At 32.2% G+C, this 19755-nt stretch overlaps 4 protein-coding genes across 4 annotated transcripts; 1 reads left to right on the forward strand and 3 right to left on the reverse strand.

The window, feature by feature from the left end:
• The first annotated feature begins 407 nt into the window (after positions 1-407).
• LOC21384739 lies at positions 408-2366 on the forward strand. The gene is made up of 6 exons (XM_010092997.2): positions 408-543; positions 738-793; positions 1318-1441; positions 1545-1651; positions 2045-2114; positions 2224-2366. The coding sequence occupies exons 1-6, from the start codon at positions 477-479 to the stop codon at positions 2301-2303; spliced, it is 504 nt and encodes a 167-aa protein (XP_010091299.2). The 5' UTR covers positions 408-476; the 3' UTR covers positions 2304-2366.
• Positions 2367-7170: 4804 nt separating this feature from the next.
• On the reverse strand, positions 7171-8281 carry LOC21384740 (21 kDa protein). Its single transcript, XM_010092998.2, has one exon. It carries the CDS (start codon positions 8213-8215, stop codon positions 7598-7600), a length of 618 nt encoding a protein of 205 aa, XP_010091300.1. The 5' UTR covers positions 8216-8281; the 3' UTR covers positions 7171-7597.
• Positions 8282-14832: 6551 nt separating this feature from the next.
• LOC112090608 (pectinesterase inhibitor 11-like) lies at positions 14833-15801 on the reverse strand. Its single transcript, XM_024162294.1, has one exon. The coding sequence runs from the start codon at positions 15773-15775 to the stop codon at positions 15155-15157; it is 621 nt and encodes a 206-aa protein (XP_024018062.1). The 5' UTR covers positions 15776-15801; the 3' UTR covers positions 14833-15154.
• A 661-nt stretch (positions 15802-16462) lies between these two features.
• LOC112090609 (pectinesterase inhibitor 11-like) lies at positions 16463-17202 on the reverse strand. The gene has a single exon (XM_024162295.1). The coding sequence runs from the start codon at positions 17174-17176 to the stop codon at positions 16556-16558; it is 621 nt and encodes a 206-aa protein (XP_024018063.1). The 5' UTR covers positions 17177-17202; the 3' UTR covers positions 16463-16555.
• Positions 17203-19755: the final 2553 nt, after the last annotated feature.

Below are 19755 nucleotides of genomic sequence, written 5' to 3' on the forward strand. Positions count from 1 at the left end.
TCTAATTAAAAATTCGAATCGATCAACCCAACAGGCTTTAATTGTCGGCGGTTGATAAAACGGCACGTGGTAAGATCAAAACGACATTTAAGTTTTTCAGAATTTTGTTCTTTTTCCAAGTACATTAAGCGACATGTCGCTTTAAAAAATGATCTGTCGTTACCCAAAAAAGAAGTGACAATTAAGGCTCTGTTCATTTCGCTGATTCGAGTTTAGAATTCGAGTTTTACTACAGTAAAAAGCTCTCACAAATAATCACATCTAACTTTTTTGCTACAGTAAAAAGCTCTCACATAAAATCACATCTCAACTCGAATTAAAAACTCAAATTAGCGAACTAAACGGGCCCTAAAAATAGTTCATATATTTGACCCTAATTGATCTCGAATTCGAAAAGATATCACAAATTTCTGGAGGTTTTTTCAAGCGAACCCCTTCTGAGCAAAACTTGAGCGAAAAGAAGAAAAGAGGGAAAAATGCAGCAGAGAAGGCCTTCGGGAACGGACGGTTCGGATTTCTCCTACCGCATGGTCGTCGACTCTCGTGAGTTTCTTTTTCTATTTCAATTCATCTTCTGAAAATAATAAATCTGCCATTAGAGAAACAAAAACCCCTTTCGTTGCAATCTCAGCTTTCTCTGTTATTAACAAGCACTGTAATATTAAAGTTCTTGAATTTATGCAATTGGTTTTTTTTTTTAAATCTCAATTATGGGTTTTGTTTTTATTGAATTTTAGGGTACCAGAGAGTAGCTAAAGGAAAATCTCGCCTCTACGTGCTAATTATCGCCCAGGTGTTTTTATTGAATTTCTGGATTCGCCTCTACGCGCTAATTTCCTTTTTGATTTTTTATTGAATATCTCCACATGGGTTTTTCTTTTTTTTTTTATTTACTAAAAATTGCATGTGATTACTTGCTGCTATCAATTACTACCGTGTGATTTATCAGTAACAGTACTAGTTTCACCTGGTTCGTTTATTTTTATTATATGATATTTTTGTATATGACCCATTAATTTTTGTCAATGAAGAATGCATATTTTGCATGGAAAATAAATTAGAATTTAGGGTTTTTTTTTTATAGCTCTTAATTTTATTGAGGTTTGTTCAGATATGAAATATCCATATTTGATTTAAGATATATTAGTTGAAATATCAATTTTTAATTCTATATATTAGTCAAAATTTATCTCTAATCTTGTACTGTTGTGTTCAATCTTCATCAAAGCTTCATGTTCATTTATGTATTGCATCAATCAAGTGGTTTAAGTTTATTTGGGGTTTTCCCTATTCAATAGTTTTAACTTTTAACTGCAGGGGATCATTCAAATAATAGGATTATTGTACACAGTTCTAAGGACATCATGGGAGGAGGGACCCAATAGTATTGCTATCTCATCTGTTGCTGTTGGTTTTGTTTCTCTGATTCTTGGGGAATTAGGTTGCCATGCATTTCTATACCTTTTATTCTCTTCAATTTAAATTTCATGTATTTGCTTTAACTTTAATTATACACTTGTTTTTTCATCGCTGTTGTGTTAAAGGTCGAAGGCGAAGCAGAGCAGGTTTGTTGAAGCTTTACTTGGTTGGATCATCGCTTGCACTATTTCTCTCCATCGCTTTTGTTGCCAAGAGAAATCTAACAATAGAGGTTAGACATTCGTCTTCTTTTTCGTGTTGTACATTTTTATTAAGAATGTCTATATACTCTTTGGAAAAAAGGAAAAATATTTGGAAATTGCAACGAAGATAAAGAAGCGTTTCTAATGATCAAATAAAGTCGGTAAAAGACCACGCAAAGCGGCATGGGCATGGGAATAAAAGAAATACCCTGCTTTAACTTTGAACGTAAGCTTATAACTCGAAAAGACCCGAGTATGCCAAACTTTTCAAGGGCCGAAGAAGAAAGCTAATTGGATTCTAAGTTGTGGTAGCTTTTGATACTGAAATTGCTTCCACCCTTTTTATTCTTAGAGGTGCTAGATTGCTGTTACGTTTCTTTCTGTTGAAGCTTACTAATTATTTGCACCTAATTACTGATTAGGATATCAAAAGTCCAAGTAACTGGCAAGCGAGAAAGATTGAACTTCTTGAGGTCTCTCGCATTCTACTTGGTGAGTCTATGATTCTTATTCTAATTAGTAGTTGCTCTTATTTCTATCATGTGGACCAGTGATGACAATTCATTGGACTTAAACTTAATGGTCATGTTATTGTTTACAGGGTTCCTGATTCAAATATTTACCGTTAGCACAGTAATTTCACTCATAAGAAACATGTGTCCTCCCAAAAAAGCCTCATAAGTTTGAAGTTTATTTGGTGAAGGAGCAAAAATTTTTTTTTTCCCTTTTTCTCTCAAATGGTTTCTTCAGAGTTTTTTTTTTTTTTTTTTTTTTTTTTTTTTTTTTTTTTGGTGCTTTGGATTTTGTAACTCAACAGAGAGTTCTGAGTTTTTGTGCTCTAAAATACAATGATTTTGATACCTTTCTTAGAGAGCGTGTTCTATTTTAACTATATGGAATTGAGATGAAAACAAGCTTTTAGCTTCATCTATGTCTATCTCATTCTGCAGCAAACCAATTGAGCCCGCACCAAGTTACCCTCTTTAACAATTATCAACAAATAGTACTAGTGCCATTAGTAAATAGTGAATGGATACCCAGATAGGTCATGATCATGATCATGAAGAAACTGGTACTTCCTCTCTAAATTGGAAAAACTATATATATATATATATATATGGGCTTGTAATTAATGGGATATTGTTTCCACATCCGAATGTTAGTCCCACAAAACAGGATTCTATTGGTTTGCGAAGGACCCTCCATGTGAGTCTGTGACAATGAAGAAAAATGGAACCATGGGACTGTGTTAGCCACTATATACACCTTGGTTCGGTCCATGACAGAGGAAGTGGAAGCTTTTGTTTGACCTTTATATATATTAGAATTATATGAATAAGAAGATTGGGTCACTTTTCACTACGTCTAAACCTTTCTCTTATCCTTCTCTATCCGACACACATTAAAAATCTGAAAGCACTATGATATACTTTGTGCTTAAGTATATACCCTACTAAGCATTTATAGAATTCCTCATTGATTGTTCGTGTGCAATATCACATGCATGTTTGACAATCTAGAAATTTATATAATTATTGGGAGTTTTCTGGTAAGATAAGAAAAATTGAACTACTGGTAGTTCTCTATTTTCAGCCGTTAAATTTGTATAAAAAAATTATTTGTTGTACATATTTTTTTAATTTAATGTGATTTTGATCAGATATAACGGTCAAAAGTTGGTAATATCAATAGAGAGATCTACCTGAGAAAATCCTTTAATTATTATTATTTTTTTTGGCGCAAGATTATCGCCAGTACAAGTTTTTGATACTCGCCTTAATTGAATATTACTATAGCGGAGATGAACCAAGAGAAATATACTTTAGTCTCTTGAATTTAATTAATTATCAAGCTCAATAGGTAGGCTCAAGCTAGAGTGATACCTACTAATAGTCACCTTCGACGTACAATTTGCATCCATTACTACTTAAAAGAGTTCGCATTTTATAATGTAAATTTTATAATGTAAGTACTGCAAGATACGCAAAATGGTGTGTGAAGCTCTGGTTAGACACTCATGTGTTTGCATTATATAGTTTATATTTAGTTTATATAGCCCTAAGAAAATAGCTCTACAAACATATAATCCATGTTTGGAGTTGGTTTTGTTTTTGTTTTTTATGTTTTTTGAGAAAGAAAAAATAAAAACAGAAAAGAAATGGCGTTTAGCACAATTAAAGACAAAAAATAGAAATGAAAACGATTTTTTAATTTAGTGTAAAATAGGAGAAAAATAAAAAATGACTTTTAGTCGTTTTTCATTTTTTATTTCTGTTTTCTCCTCTCTCAAGTATAGAGAGAAAGAGAAACATTAATATATTTTTTATACTGAAAATAATCTCTTAATAAAATTACTAAACGCATTTTTAAAAATAATTTCTGTCTGAAATTAAAAATATTTTCATTTCTATTTTTATATAAAAAATAAAATTATTTTAAAACGAGTTTTAAATGCATAGATATATTTTTGAAATTGTTTTAGTGATGAAGTTTGACAAAAGGACAAAAAAAAAAAAAACAAGAACGAGAAGAAGCAACTTCTTTTTAACTTAGGAGTAGTGATGTATATGGCTTTAGAAAATTATAGTTGGACGCTGCAACATGCATGTGCAACTTCTTTTCGACCCGTGGCTTTCTGTTGTCTTCAGTGGTCCAATCTATTCAATTGGGGTGAGTGAAGTTCGCTTTTTCTGTCTTCCAATTTATATCATGTCCCACACACCAGAGTAAAGTACTGAATAATTCTATGCTAGACCATACAAGTAGAAGAATTATAAAATTAAGCAAGCTTATTAGGTCTCGTTTAGTTTGTTAATTTGAGTTTTTAATTCGAGTTGAGATGTGATTTTATATAAGAGTTTTTTACTGTAGCAAAAAAATTAAATGTGTGTTTTTGAGAATTTTTTACTGTAATAAAACTCAAATCGACAAAATGAACGGGGTCTTAGTGTTCTTGAGGTGAAAAAAAAAAAAAAAAAAAAAAAAAAAAAAAAAAAAAAAATTTAAAATCAAAAATTGTGCAATATCACATGCATGTTTGACAATCTAGAAATTTATATAATTATTGGGAGTTTTCTGGTAAGATAAGAAAAATTGAACTACTGGTAGTTCTCTATTTTCAGCCGTTAAATTTGTATAAAAAAATTATTTGTTGTACATATTTTTTTAATTTAATGTGATTTTGATCAGATATAACGGTCAAAAGTTGGTAATATCAATAGAGAGATCTACCTGAGAAAATCCTTTAATTATTATTATTTTTTTTGGCGCAAGATTATCGCCAGTACAAGTTTTTGATACTCGCCTTAATTGAATATTACTATAGCGGAGATGAACCAAGAGAAATCTAACAGTAAAATTTAATATCAATACATAATGTCGTGAGGCTACTTGAGGTTAACTCAAACGATTGGATGTGTGGGTCAGTGTGGGTGTGTGACCAGAGTCAAATCTTGATGGGTGTAACATGTGTGAGTTAGAAGGCTTATCTACCAAAAAAATGTAAGCACAATATAAGCACATGTCTAGCTATGGATATTAGATTATGTGAAACTTATTATAAAGAGATTTTAATTTTCAAGATAATGGATTAAAAAAGAACACTACTGCCATTGCCTTTTCAATTTGTTTGTTTATTGCATTTTTCTTTAAGACCCACCCCAAAAAAAAAAAAAAGTGTTCTTATCCTTTTCTAATCTGGTTTGTGTTCCTTTTTTTAACACACCCGCCCGCGTATTCTTGCATTAAACGAGTAGTCATGAACTCGCCTTAATTGAATATTACTATAGCGGAGATGAACCAAGAGAAATATACTTTAGTCTCTTGAATTTAATTAATTATCTAGCTCAATAGGTAGGCTCAAGCTAGAGTGATACCTACTAATAGTCACCTTCGACGTACAATTTGCATCCATTACTACTTAAAAGAGTTCGCATTTTATAATGTAAATTTTATAATGTAAGTACTGCAAGATACGCAAAATGGTGTGTGAAGCTCTGGTTAGACACTCATATGTTTGCATTATTTAGTTTATATTTAGTTTATATAGCCCTAAGAAAATAGCTCTACAAACATACCGTCCATGTTTAGAGTTGGTTTTGTTTTTATTTTTTACGTTTTTTGAGAAAAAAAAAAATGAAAACGGAAAAGAAATGACGTTTAGCACAATTAAAGACAAAAAATAGAAATGAAAATGATTTTTTGATTTAGTGTAAAATATGAGAAAAATGAAAAATGACTTTTAGTCGTTTTTCATTTTTTATTTCGGCTTTCTCCTCTCTCGAGTATAGAGAGAAAGAGAGACATTAATATATTTTTTATATTGAAAATAATCTCTTAATAAAATTACTAAACGTATTTTTAAAAAAGATTTCTGTCTGAGATTAAAAATATTTTCATTTTTATTTTTATACAAAAAAATAAAATTATTTTAAAGTGAGTTTTAAATGCATAGATATATTTTTGAAATTGTTTTAGTGATGAACTTTGACAAAAGGACAAAAAAAAAAAAAAAAAAAGAAAGAGAAGAAGCAACTTCTTTTAACTTAGGAGTAGTGATGTATATGGCTTTAGAAAATTATAGTTGGACGCTGCAACATGCATGTGCAACTTCTTTTCGACCCGTGGCTTTCTGTTGTCTTCAGTGGTCCAATCTATTCAATTGGGGTGAGTGAAGTTCGCTTTTTCTGTCTTCCAATTTATATCATGTCCCACGCACCAGAGTAAAGTACTGAATAATTCTATGCTAGACCATACAAGTAGAAGAATTATAAAATTAAGCAAGCATATTAGGTCTCGTTTAGTTTGTTAATTTGAGTTGAGATGTGATTTTATATGAGAGTTTTTTACTGTAATAAAAAAATTAAATGTGTGTTTCTGAGAATTTTTTACTGTAATAAAACTCAAATTGACAAAATAAATGGGTCTTAGTGAACATTAATGCATCCTTCGGGTGAAAAAAAAAAAAAAAAAAAAAAAAAAAAAAAAAAAAAAAAAAAAATAAAATATAACAATAATAAAAAATTTGATGGGTCGTGAGGCTACTTGAGGTTAACTCAAACGATTGGATGTGTGGGTCAGTGTGGGTGTGTGACCAGAGTCAAATCTTGATGGGTGTAACATGTGTGAGTTAGAAGGCTTATCTACCAAAAAAATGTAAGCACAATATAAGCACATGTCTAGCTATGGATGTTAGATTATGTGGAACTTATTATAAAGAGATTTTAATTTTCAAGATAATGGATTAAAAAAAAACACTACTTTCATTGCCTTTTCAATTTGTTTGTTTATTGCATTTTTCTTTAAGACCCCACCCCCCCCAAAAAAAAAAAAAAAAAAAAAAAAAGGTTTTCTAATCTGGTTTGTGTTCCTTTTTTTAACACACCCGCCCGCGTATTCTTGCATTAAACGAGTAGTCATGACTTGTTTGTCGCTTCCTCTCAAGTTATATGTTACATTTCTTCTCTTCTCCCAAAAATTAATCATATTCATGTCATAGTCAACTCAAATCTTAACAGTGTAAATACTTACATATATACATGCACATATGTGACCAATAATATTGCACCAATCAATTATAGCTTCCGCTTCACATTTGATGGAAGAAATAAAAATAGAGCACAGGTTTAGTACCATATATTCTATAAATACATATTCAATCATTTATATCTTAATTAAAGAGTCACACACTTTGTATGTGACTACCTATGTATCGCAATGACATACAAATTACAATATCAATCCATCACAACCTAGCTAGACATATGCATATTATATGTTTTCACTCAGAACAGTAAACGTACAATCACACGGAAAAAAAATAATATTTGAAACCGGTGGAGCATCACTTACTAATAAAAAATGGATCTCGCAACTGAGTCTTATATTAGTTGTAATGCGTAACACCAGTGATGTTCATTAATATATTTTTTTGTCATAATATTTAACCACGCTTTTGGGACGAGAACCAAAAAAAGTTAACCATGAATCAAGCCATATCTGTTGATCAAAGCCAAGGCATTGCTAGTCAATTGGGCAACATTCACAACCTGGCCCCTCACAGCAGTCTTCAAGTTCCCGTTCATAGGTTTCTCTTCGAACCCATCAGTGCACGTATTCTCATCCGTCAACGCAGCACTAACCCAAGTTTGTATGTCGTTTATCATGAGCTTGAAACCGGACTTTCCCTTGACGAGTTGACTCATCTCTCCCATGGACTTACGTAGCTCATCCACGGAGTCACGCAGCTCCTCAATACAGTCCTTCATGGCGTCAACCTCTCGCGGCTTCAGGCCGTGGCTCAGCGACAGCCTCGTCATCTCGGCGGACGTCGTTTTGGCCGAAGAAAGGGTCACGCTGAGGGAGGTGATGGCCAGAAGTTGAGGGCTCGATTGGATTGTGCTTGCGTGAGTTGAGAGAGAGCTAAAGCAGAGTTTTGGATAGGTTGTGGAGACGCATGACGTTCTAATGAACTCGGTGTTGGTTTTGGATACGGGGTTTCTAGAAGCTGAGGTTGAGTATATGAGGTGAGAAGTACTGCAAATTACCATGAGAAGGAAAGTGGCCATGTGTTTAGAAGATGAAGAATATTCCATGTTTCTCTCTTTCTTTCTTATCTCAATTTTTTGAGCTTGTAGAAGTGATGATAGTAGAAGGAGAGAAGGAATGCCAATTTATAGAGCACGTACGGAAGAAATTTAAAAAAATCTAATATTATTTGGGTCGTCTTTGGGGTCTAAATGATGAAAATCTATGGGGTCTCTAGATTATGTGGAAGTGGGGTCCAATTTGAAATATATTGATATTTATATACATGTGTTCTTATCTCAACAAGAGTAATATGGATATATATACACTTAGTATTTGGAAGGCCACGGTGACCCTTTAAGTTGGATTACATACATTGTATCCTACACGGTTCTACTACTTTGAATATTCATTTTATTTAACCCACACTCTAATGATTGCTCAATTATTGTTAGAAATGTTCCTAGAAATTATCTTGTCTATAATTCAACTTACTCGGAGGATTAAACCGTGGAAAAATATATATTTCGGAAGGTAATATAACAGAGGCGATAAATTGATGTAAGCCATAACTTTTTATCTCGTGTATATAGTATGGTAAATTTTTTGGTATAATATATGTATATGGTAGGGGTAATTATCACCGATATTGTTACCACGTGAATCATGTTAGTCCCCATAATCCACAATTCCCAATTGCAAATGTGCTCGTGCATAATTTAGATATTCAACACTCGTAATTTAAGTGTATTGTTTATTTGATTCAGAATTATTAATTAATTATTATATGATAGGATGGGACATGGCGGGCTTGGAGAAGGTGGCGCCAAATGGATGTGCCCACATCCTTCACCGTCCTAATAAAGGAAGCAAAGGCGAATTGGGATTAGGATTATAAGTTTGCTTCATCTAAAAATACAATAATGCATGCAAATGCTTTTTCTTTTTTCATAACCGAATGCATGAAAATTGTTTATTTATCAATTCCTCAAGCTATTGGCGGTGAGCTAATATTAGTGTTCCCATTTTGACAAAAAGTATTCTATGATGCACTGAAGTTCTGTTTATTTTTTCCGAATATGTGTATCAATAGAAAAGTGTGATGCTTTTACATCTGTACTTATATGTATAGTAATTAGCATGATCATATACATATATCGAGGAGTAATTGCAAACGTAATTTAACAATAATTTCTACTACAAAGCTCCAATGGTATTGGATTGATTCTAAATTCAAAACCCTAAAAAAATCGAAAAGGGAACGTGTGTGTGTATATATACACACACACACATATCCTCTCAAACTCCTGTATTTGGCCGGCGACAAACTTTGACGTCCCTATTAACATTGTTTGTGTACATGTCAACAAGACAATTTTGTCAATTCGGGGTACCCAACTTGATCAATGATTGATGCATGCAAATTGCTTGCTTAATTGGTGTTCTAGCAACTTCTAATTAGTAGCTACTATCTAGCTATCGCAACTTGAGTAAATACATATTAATGCAAGTTGCGACTTGTTGATCGTAAACCCTACCACTCCCTCATACAACTCGTGTTACGATAGGGACACACAAGAATTACATAAAACACTCTTTTTGAGTCAGACAATTGTACATGTCCAAGCACAGTTACAGACACTTACAGCTAGACTACATCAGAAATATAAGTCTCGTTCATTTCACCAATTCGAGTTTTGTTACAGTAAAAAAACTCTCACAAACAGTCACATCTAACTTTTTTACTATAATAAAAAACTCACATATAGTCATATCTTAACTCGAATTAAAAATTCAAATCAGCGAACTAAATGAGCTTCTAATAAATATGACCTATATTGTAAATAATTATACTTAGATTGCGACCGATACACTGGAGATAAATAGAGTACATATATAATTAAATAGAAGCTTTTCCCTTAAACTAAACTTTTAATAGAGGCTGAAGAGACGTACGATAGATATTTTGGTGGACAAAAGAAAATATAAGTAATTGATCTCTCAAGTTGTGTGTCTAATTAGGAGATTGTGTCCAATTTGATATATCTTAATTAGAACCTTTGTCTAGATTGTGCACCTTCCATACACATATATATATATATATATATATGTATGTACAGACAAACTAGTCAAACTGCTAATAAATGCATGATATTGAGTTCGTAACGTTAGAAATAGTACTGGATCCAATGCATAATGGACTGTTAATGAAAACTCGCCGCCGATTTACTGTTTAGATCATTATTATAGAATATGCATGGTTTACTGTACATGGTACACTGGAATATCTGTTTTGCTCTTTAATTTGAATTGTGGAGTTTATCTTTTTTTTTTTTTTTTTTTTTTTTTTTTTTTTCCTTTTTTTTTCTTTTTTTGCCCTTTCTTCTCCTTTACCTGCGCAAAGATTTTTGGTTCTTTTTTTACTTTATAATCTGATTGTACACTTTTATCCTCACTTTTTTATTTCTTTATTTGTTTTTATATTTACTAATTTATATCAATTATTAATATAAATCAACATTTATTATTTTGAATACATATCTTAACAATCTTTTATTATTTCAATTTTGAACTAAAAGTAACAAATCCACTCAGAAAACGCTTAAAAATTAAGTAATATAACTACTTCTAAATACTTTGATTTACACTACATGTAATTAAAGATTTTCAACTTCCTTAATTATTATTATTTTTTTTTAAAAATTTGTATTTTGCAGTTAGAACAAAAAAAAAGTAAAATAAAAGCTATAATACATTATAAGAAACTTGTAATTAAAATATTATATAGATACATCTATATGTATATATAAACTAATCCTCACTAATCTTATACTATAAAAATTCTCAACTTTTTGTGTAATACAATTGTATTTTGTTCTACAGCAACGCACAGATTTTTGGCTAGTTATGTAACTAAAACCGGAAATAATAATTTTAATAAGAAAAGTGTACAAAAATTAAATATTAATTAATGAGTCATACGTTCCTTTCCTTTTCAAAAGAATTCCAGGATACTTCTAAAGACGTATAAGAGTAGATGCCGTCATTTAGCAGCAGAAAAAAGAAAAAAAAAGGGGGGGGGGGGGGGGGGGGGGGGGGGAGGCAGGCAAGGAAAGAGTAGACGCCGTCAATCGACCTTCTCAATAATGCTAAAGACGTCAAATTGCATGTGCCCTATCCCTTTCAAACAAAGCATAAGCAAATCCATATAGAAAATATCTATAAACAGTGAAAAAAGTCCTTTTTTCTCTTTTACGTCCTTGTTCTTAAAGGACAATTTTCAGTGTCGTTTTCAGTTTTTTTAACAGTTACAAAGCACAAGACCTCTAAAAGTTTTTGAAGATTGATCAGGAACAGTAATTCTGTAGTTCCCAGATATTGGGACAAGAAGAACACTGATTTATTTATTGAGAATTGGATAAATCCTTGTAAAAGAAAGTGTACTCTGTAACTTTATAACAAAAGATCACTCAACATACATGATCGATGTCTACAGTATTATGCATTCAATTGCATGTACGTACTAAATTTTTTTTAGAAAGGGTAAAAATCTTACGTATGATCTCAAGTCTGACAGCCGTACGATCCTGCAAATGTGTTACATTATCATATAAATTTGTAACTTTTAATCTTAAAGTAGAGGACAAATTTCTACTTGTGATGTGCAAGAACTATAAAAACGTCGAGTATGATAGTGATAGACATGGAAGAAAAAGACATCATGCATAAAGTAGCAAGTCACGGGACGAGAACATGCATGGATTGATGAATATTTTCAATCAAATAAAAGGATTGAGACTTTATGATGTTACTACTAAGCCAAATCCGTCCCCTCAAAATTAAATATTTCAAAAAAAAAGGATAAGAGTAGTAGCACTTTTTTTTTTTTTTAATTGCTTGGTAAATGTTTTAAAGACTTGTAACTTCTGTAATGACTGAGCCGATAGATTCTGAATGGAAATTAAGAAATCTAATAATAAATGTATTCGTCTTTCAATAGTTTTTAATGACTTAAAACGACTTATTTCAATTTTGATCAAGAAACAAAGGGATTTGGCAATCTATAGCTGGAAGGAGGAGCTTCACTTTTCAAGTTTCATGTTGAACTTTGGGATCAAACAATAGACTCAATCCAGTATACACCTCTCGAACAATCATACCAAACACATAAGCAATTTAATATTGGATTGGTTTAAAACTAATTGGCGCGTTTAGAATTCATTTCAAAATGATTTTGATTTGTGTATGAAAATGAAAATGAAAACGTTTTCAATCTCAGACAGAAATTATTTTTGAAAAGTCGTTTGATAGTTTTATCAAGAGATTATTTTTAGTGTAAAAAAAACTCATTAATGTCTCTCTCTCTGCTCGAGAGAGGAGAAAACGAAAACAAAAAATAAAAAACGACTAAAAGTCATTTTTCATTTCTTTCTCATTTTACACTAAACCAAAAAATCGTTTTCATTTCCGTTTTTTGTTTATTGCGCCAAATGTCGTTTTGAAAACGTTTTCATTTTTTCTTTCTTGAAAAACGTGAAAAATAAAAATGGGATCAATTTCAAACACGGCCAATATGTATGTCATTATAAGCTCTGAAGGTCAGTTCTTTAGATAATTGGTTTTTGGATTTTCACACTCTGATATTTAAACTGTCAAGTTGGCTCAATTCCCCAAAATCCAAATTCAATTTGAACAATCATATTTATCTTTATAAGGTTAAAACTCCGCTATCCACATAAAGTGAGTCTCACTAAATGGGTAGGTAGACCCAACTTAATAGGATTTTTTTTTATGAGTAATGGGAATTTATCCCCTTAGAGATGATGCCATATTTCTTGAGATATGTTATGGATACGTAGGTTTGGACCTTTTCTACGGATTTGAACACCCTATATATATAAAGGGGAGAACCAGAGGGCAATATTCCTCTAGTAGAAAGCATCAACGATATTTATGCCCCTCTTATTTGAACATTCTTGGATTCATCACTTTTTCTTTTGGGAGAATGCTTTTTTCCATTAGAATCAACTTAAGAGGGGAATGATTTTAAGAGAGACAAACCGAGGACATAAAACTAAAAAACAAGTTAAAGTCATGTTTGATAATTAGTAGAGAGAAATTATACCGAATATCTTAGTTTTGAAAATTTTTGTAGTAGTAAATAGCATATTTACTACAATTGTTAATGAATAATAAATATTTAATTCTAAAAAACATTTGTAAGGATAAAAATAAGATTATTAACTATAACCGTAGTTAATATAATGTAAATATTAAAATTAGTGAATATTGTTAAAAAAATGTATTTAGCTTAGGTTTTCGAGGGAATAAATCCGATAAATCCCCATTTACGAAATCTGATCTTGGAGTAAATATGAGATTATGAGGTAAGTTTTGAATTTATCAAATAACAGATAAATCCAAGATTTACAAAGTTTGATCATGGGATAAATATGAGATTTACCTATTTTTCCCTTATCAAAAAGTTTAGAAAAAAATAATGAACTCACATTTTGAATGCATTATTTTAATATTTTTACCTTTTATTTTTAATTAATACCGTTTAATTAATATAATTCTTTAATTAAAGAGTATTAATTAAATGCAAAAGGTAAAAATCTAAAATTCAATAAGTATTTGTCTCCTTTTTTTAAAAGTCGCCCACCCTATTTTTATCTGGGCTAGGCCACATGAAACAAAAACTTGCATGGAGCCCAATTTATTCAATGAGCCGAGCACATTAGCTCAACCCGGGTGCTTTTATTTTAGAAAATTTTCAAAGAATACCATAAAATAGATAATACTATGTTATTTATGCCATCAATTTAAGTTTTTCATTTATGTCATCAATATTCTATAGAATCATATCGTTCATATTATACCGGAATATATTTTTTACTAGAAGGATATTATTCGTATTCTATACGTTTCTTATTCTACGTGAATATTTTTTAATGGCATAATTTATATGATGATAAAAAATAACGGTTAGTTTTATATTTTTCTCTTTATTTTAGTTAGAGTTAATCTCATAAATGGTATCTGAAGTTTATTTTCAATCATACTTTAGTCTTTGACTTTCAAAATATCTCACAATTGATTTATGAGATTTTATTTTGTTTTAGTTTCTGTCAATATGTTAGTTAGGTGTTAGATATTTGAAAAAATATGTTGAAATTAAAGACCAAAATTAAAAACATCTAAAGTTTAGGAAATAAATCAAAATAAAAAAATAAATGTTAAATCACACCGATAGTTTCTAAATTTTAGTTGTTCCCAGTTTTGGTCTCTAATTTATACATATTTTGTTAAATATTTAACGCTTAGTTAATAGAAGAACCGAAATTAAAATAAAGTACAACCTCAAGAACTAATTGTAAAACATTTTTAAAGTCAGGAACAAAATTGAGATTAAAAGTAAACCTCAAAGGATGATTTATGGACTTAAATCCTTTTAGTTATAACAAGGACAAGAAAATTATTCATACAGGATTTGGTACTTTCCATTTCTTTTTTTTAAATTAATTTTACTTTGATGCATACACCTTATTTTTGCTGTGAAAGAGATTAGAAAATGCCCCTGAGACGTACATGTGACAACTAACTTGTCTCCCTCATGTTCCCCAAGTTGAGCTAAAAATTGACCAGAACAAATCACATATATTTGGTTCTCGATAAACGAACATTAATACATTACCATCTAGAAATTCAGGTAAATTCACTCTAACAAAGCATACATTCACTTTTACATGAATCCACACATACCAGATTGCCAACCACTAATATATATCAATACTAGTGGCTTTTAGTATATACATACACATATAATATATATATATATATTACATACCGACCACATTTTAAGTGATTGTAAGCATATCTAACGATAAATTCACACTCAATTCCACCACAAGATCTAGAATCCAAATTACTCACCTCTAAAATTGAAAAAAAAAAAAAATTTAACCACACTTTGAGATATTGATCCCAAACAAATTGGAATAAAATTAACCATTAATCAAGGCATATCTGTTGATCAAGGCCAAAGCATTGCTAGTCAATTGGGCAACGTTCACAATCCGGACTCTCACAACACTCTTCACCTTCCCATTCATGGCTTTTCCTCCGAACCCATCCGAGCAAGTATTCTCATCCGTCAAGGCAGCACTAACCCAAGTTTGAATGTCGTTTATCATGAGCTTAGAACTACTACGGCTCTTGAGCCTACTCATCTCTCCGATCGACTTTCGGAGCTCATCGACCGACTCGCTCAGCTCCTCGACGCAGTCCTTCATGGCGGCAGCCTCCTTCGGCTTCAGCCCGTGGCTCAACGACAGCTTCAGCATCACGTTTGATGTCGTTTTGGCCGACGAGAGGGTCACGTTGAGGGCCGTGGCTGCCAAGAGTTGAGGACTCGTTTGGATTTTGCTTGCGTGGATTGAGAGAGAGCTGAAGCAAAGCCTTGGATAGGTCGTTTCTCTGCATGATCTCCTAATGAAGTCCGTGCTTGTTTTGGGTATTGCTGATCGGACTGATCTAACGGCTGAGGTTGAGTATGTGAAGGAAGCAGCAATGCAGACAAAAATGAAAAGGAATTTGAGGAAACGTTTAGGAGATATGGATTCCATAGCTCTTTTGATTTCTTAATAGTCTAATTAGTAGTGGTTGGTGAAGAATGAAAAGAATCAATACCAATTTATAGAACTCAAATTAAGGGTATGAATTAATTATTTTTGTGTCGGTAACTCCAATGTTGCTGCTCTCCAGGGAAAACAAAAATGAAAATAATTTGATTTATGGGGTCCCATTGTTTTTTTCAAAATATATGGACAAAGAAATTTAAAGCTTTGTTGAAAAAAGATTGGGCCATGGATTATGGATATTTTGAATTCTCATTTGCCAACAGTTAGCTAACTAATATTTATTAGCTTAGGCACTTCATATACTAGCATGATGCTTTGTGTTTTGAACATATACATTTCACACACATATCTTTAACAAAAAATCAGTGGCTATTAGGATGAACAGTAACTTCTGTTAGCCAGAGATATTTTAATTGAATTGTGTTTTATATGTTCTCGAAACAAAAAATCTAACGTGCAATTTGGTCAACTTGGGTTTAAAAGCAACGTAAATCAACATCCTAGGTACAAGATAATGTCTGAATCCCGCTGACTGTAAAAACCAACTCTTAGCTACGTACCAATCTTCATTGGCAACTTGCATATATACGAACCAGCTTTAATATGAATGGGATAACAAGGGGTCGGGTTAGGGGGATCTAACGATAAATTCACACTCAATTCCACCACAAGATCTAGAATCCAAATTACTCACCTCTAAAATTGAAAAAAAAAAAAAATTTAACCACACTTTGAGATATTGATCCCAAACAAATTGGAATAAAATTAACCATTAATCAAGGCATATCTGTTGATCAAGGCCAAAGCATTGCTAGTCAATTGGGCAACGTTCACAATCCGGACTCTCACAACACTCTTCACCTTCCCATTCATGGCTTTTCCTCCGAACCCATCCGAGCAAGTATTCTCATCCGTCAAGGCAGCACTAACCCAAGTTTGAATGTCGTTTATCATGAGCTTAGAACTACTACGGCTCTTGAGCCTACTCATCTCTCCGATCGACTTTCGGAGCTCATCGACCGACTCGCTCAGCTCCTCGACGCAGTCCTTCATGGCGGCAGCCTCCTTCGGCTTCAGCCCGTGGCTCAACGACAGCTTCAGCATCACGTTTGATGTCGTTTTGGCCGACGAGAGGGTCACGTTGAGGGCCGTGGCTGCCAAGAGTTGAGGACTCGTTTGGATTTTGCTTGCGTGGATTGAGAGAGAGCTGAAGCAAAGCCTTGGATAGGTCGTTTCTCTGCATGATCTCCTAATGAAGTCCGTGCTTGTTTTGGGTATTGCTGATCGGACTGATCTAACGGCTGAGGTTGAGTATGTGAAGGAAGCAGCAATGCAGACAAAAATGAAAAGGAATTTGAGGAAACGTTTAGGAGATATGGATTCCATAGCTCTTTTGATTTCTTAATAGTCTAATTAGTAGTGGTTGGTGAAGAATGAAAAGAATCAATACCAATTTATAGAACTCAAATTAAGGGTATGAATTAATTATTTTTGTGTCGGTAACTCCAATGTTGCTGCTCTCCAGGGAAAACAAAAATGAAAATAATTTGATTTATGGGGTCCCATTGTTTTTTTCAAAATATATGGACAAAGAAATTTAAAGCTTTGTTGAAAAAAGATTGGGCCATGGATTATGGATATTTTGAATTCTCATTTGCCAACAGTTAGCTAACTAATATTTATTAGCTTAGGCACTTCATATACTAGCATGATGCTTTGTGTTTTGAACATATACATTTCACACACGTATCTTTGTTACATAATAATGTGTGATTTATATAACAAAAAATCGGTGGCTAATAGGATGAACAGTAACTTCTGTTTGCCAGAGATATTTTAGTTGAATTGTGTTTTATATGTTCTTGAAACAAAAAATCTAACGTGCAATTTGGTCAACTTGGGTTTAAAAGCAACGTAAATCAACATCCTAGGTACAAGATAATGTCTGAATCCCGCTGACTGTAAAAACCAACTCTTAGCTACGTACCAATCTTCATTGGCAACTTGCATATATACGAACCAGCTTTAATATGAATGGGATAACAAGGGGTCGGGTTAGGGGGCAGCGTACCCTTCCCCACCACCTATCCCATCAGGGAGGCGGGGCAGGTATGCTCGCGGTTGCGGAATCCACGGGTTACCCATTAACCTATTTACAATAAAAAAAACAAAAAAAGAAGAATCACAAATTACATAAATTGACATCCAAAAAATAAACAACCAACAAATAAATAACACATAAATAGAAAATCAACGTCGAAGCTAATCGGGTTTGACCCACCCCATTAGTGTCGTGGGTCACAAATTGACAGGTAAAATTGCTATCCTTAAACAAGAACTCATGTTGCGAAAGAGATGTATGGTGAGCGCTGCAAAAGATAATCTTTTTCAATATAAAATGACTGCAAAATTATTATTATTATTTTTTAAAAAAAAATCCATTGTTACATATTTTTCTGCTAAGATTTAGTAGATCAATAGTGCATGATAAAGCAACCATCACACTGGTGGGCCACAAAGACTCGTCTGATATGCAATTCAGCATGCGGAGAGCTAATTATAAAGAGCGATATTTTCTCAATAAATACATTTGATAAGATAGGCTGAATAATGCAGCTTTTGAATTTTTCTTCTACTTTTAACAATTTCATGAAAAAGGGCAAGAAGCACATCAATCATCTTCCGCGCATTACGGCGATATTCAGTGCCTTAATTTTTATTTTATTATTTTGCTCTTTTTAATTTTTTAACTTTGTTTGCCTTGGGATACCACATGAATTTATTATTTGCTCCATGGTACTCGAAGCTCATACAATATTGGGTATGCGGCTGGGTTACTATTAATCTCAATTTACTAAGATTAAAACATAATTGATTAATTGTTACAAATCAAGCTCGTCATAAATATTAGCGGTGCTCGCAAAGTAATCTCTTCCAATTTAATTGAAAAAACAGTTTTCTTTCCCAATCTTTGATGTATGACTTAGCCAAAAATTGATTAATTTTTTATTGATTGTCCATGACACTTGTTTTAGTCTCATTAATCTCATTCATTAGCACGTTTCTTTTTCTGTTGTGACATATTTTCAAACCCACCTTGCAGATATTTTATGGAGGCAAATGAAGAGGTTTACAAAATGAAATTGTATGTCTTAGATTGGTCGACAATTCATGTCTAAAAGCGATAGTGATATTAAATTAATTAATAAGGGTCCTCTTTAGACATATTATTCAATCCAAATAAATAAAGGATTTTCGATAAAATAAAATAAAAATCAAAGAGTATGTGGTTATCGTTATTTCATTAAGGGAAAAAAATCTCTAAATATATTTGTGCTTGCATAAAAGCAAACAGTTAAGAAAGGGAAAAAAAATCTCTAAATATATTTGTGCTTGCATAAAAGCAAACAGTTAAGATTAACCTGAAAAACTTTGCAAAGAGCTGTAAATAATACGCAAAAGTATGGTAGTCGCATTGGTCCTTTGTTGTGGCCTCCATTTTCTGATAAACAATCACAATGTTGATTGAACTTTTTCCTATGCGACTCAAATTTCTTTTATTAGTCAAGTTGTTAAATTTTGTTTAGTTTGAGCTACAGCTAAAGTTGTGGCTTAACGGAAGTCTTTAAATGTGTTCTTTCTGTGTCCGATTAAATTAAAACTTGAAGAGTGGAGATGAGGACTGCCTACATGTGAGCAAATTTAAATTAAGAAAAACAAGAGAAAAATGCAAAGGAAGAAAAAAAAAAAGAAGAAAAAAAGATAGACAAAGGTTTTAAGCAGTTTTGAGTACCAAAAAGATTGAAATAGTTTGTTGAGTGTGTAATTTTAAAATCATTAATGAATTTATTCTCTTAGTTTCATTATTGAACCATTTAAATCCTTATCTCATTTATATGCTTGTGTTGATTTTAATTTGTTTGATTTTGTTTTTCCACAATGTTTTGGGAGCTTTCTGACCAAAA

The sequence above is a fragment of the Morus notabilis genome, unplaced genomic scaffold, assembly GCF_000414095.1.
Source record: "Morus notabilis unplaced genomic scaffold, ASM41409v2 Scaffold994, whole genome shotgun sequence".
Lineage (NCBI taxonomy): Eukaryota > Viridiplantae > Streptophyta > Magnoliopsida > Rosales > Moraceae > Morus > Morus notabilis.

What these genes read in the sequence shown, in the direction of transcription:
- LOC21384740 (XM_010092998.2), bottom strand. Translation starts at nt 8,215, where the DNA reads ATGGAATATTCTTCATCTTCTAAACACATGGCCACTTTCCTTCTCATG.
- LOC21384739 (XM_010092997.2), top strand. Translation starts at nt 477, where the DNA reads ATGCAGCAGAGAAGGCCTTCGGGAACGGACGGTTCGGATTTCTCCTAC. An exon ending in TCTGATTCTTGGGGAATTAG is followed by an intron (nt 1,442 to 1,544) that starts GTTGCCATGCAT and finishes GTTGTGTTAAAG; the next exon opens with GTCGAAGGCGAAGCAGAGCA. An exon ending in AGAGAAATCTAACAATAGAG is followed by an intron (nt 1,652 to 2,044) that starts GTTAGACATTCG and finishes ATTACTGATTAG; the next exon opens with GATATCAAAAGTCCAAGTAA.
- LOC112090609 (XM_024162295.1), bottom strand. Translation starts at nt 17,176, where the DNA reads ATGGAATCCATATCTCCTAAACGTTTCCTCAAATTCCTTTTCATTTTT.
- LOC112090608 (XM_024162294.1), bottom strand. Translation starts at nt 15,775, where the DNA reads ATGGAATCCATATCTCCTAAACGTTTCCTCAAATTCCTTTTCATTTTT.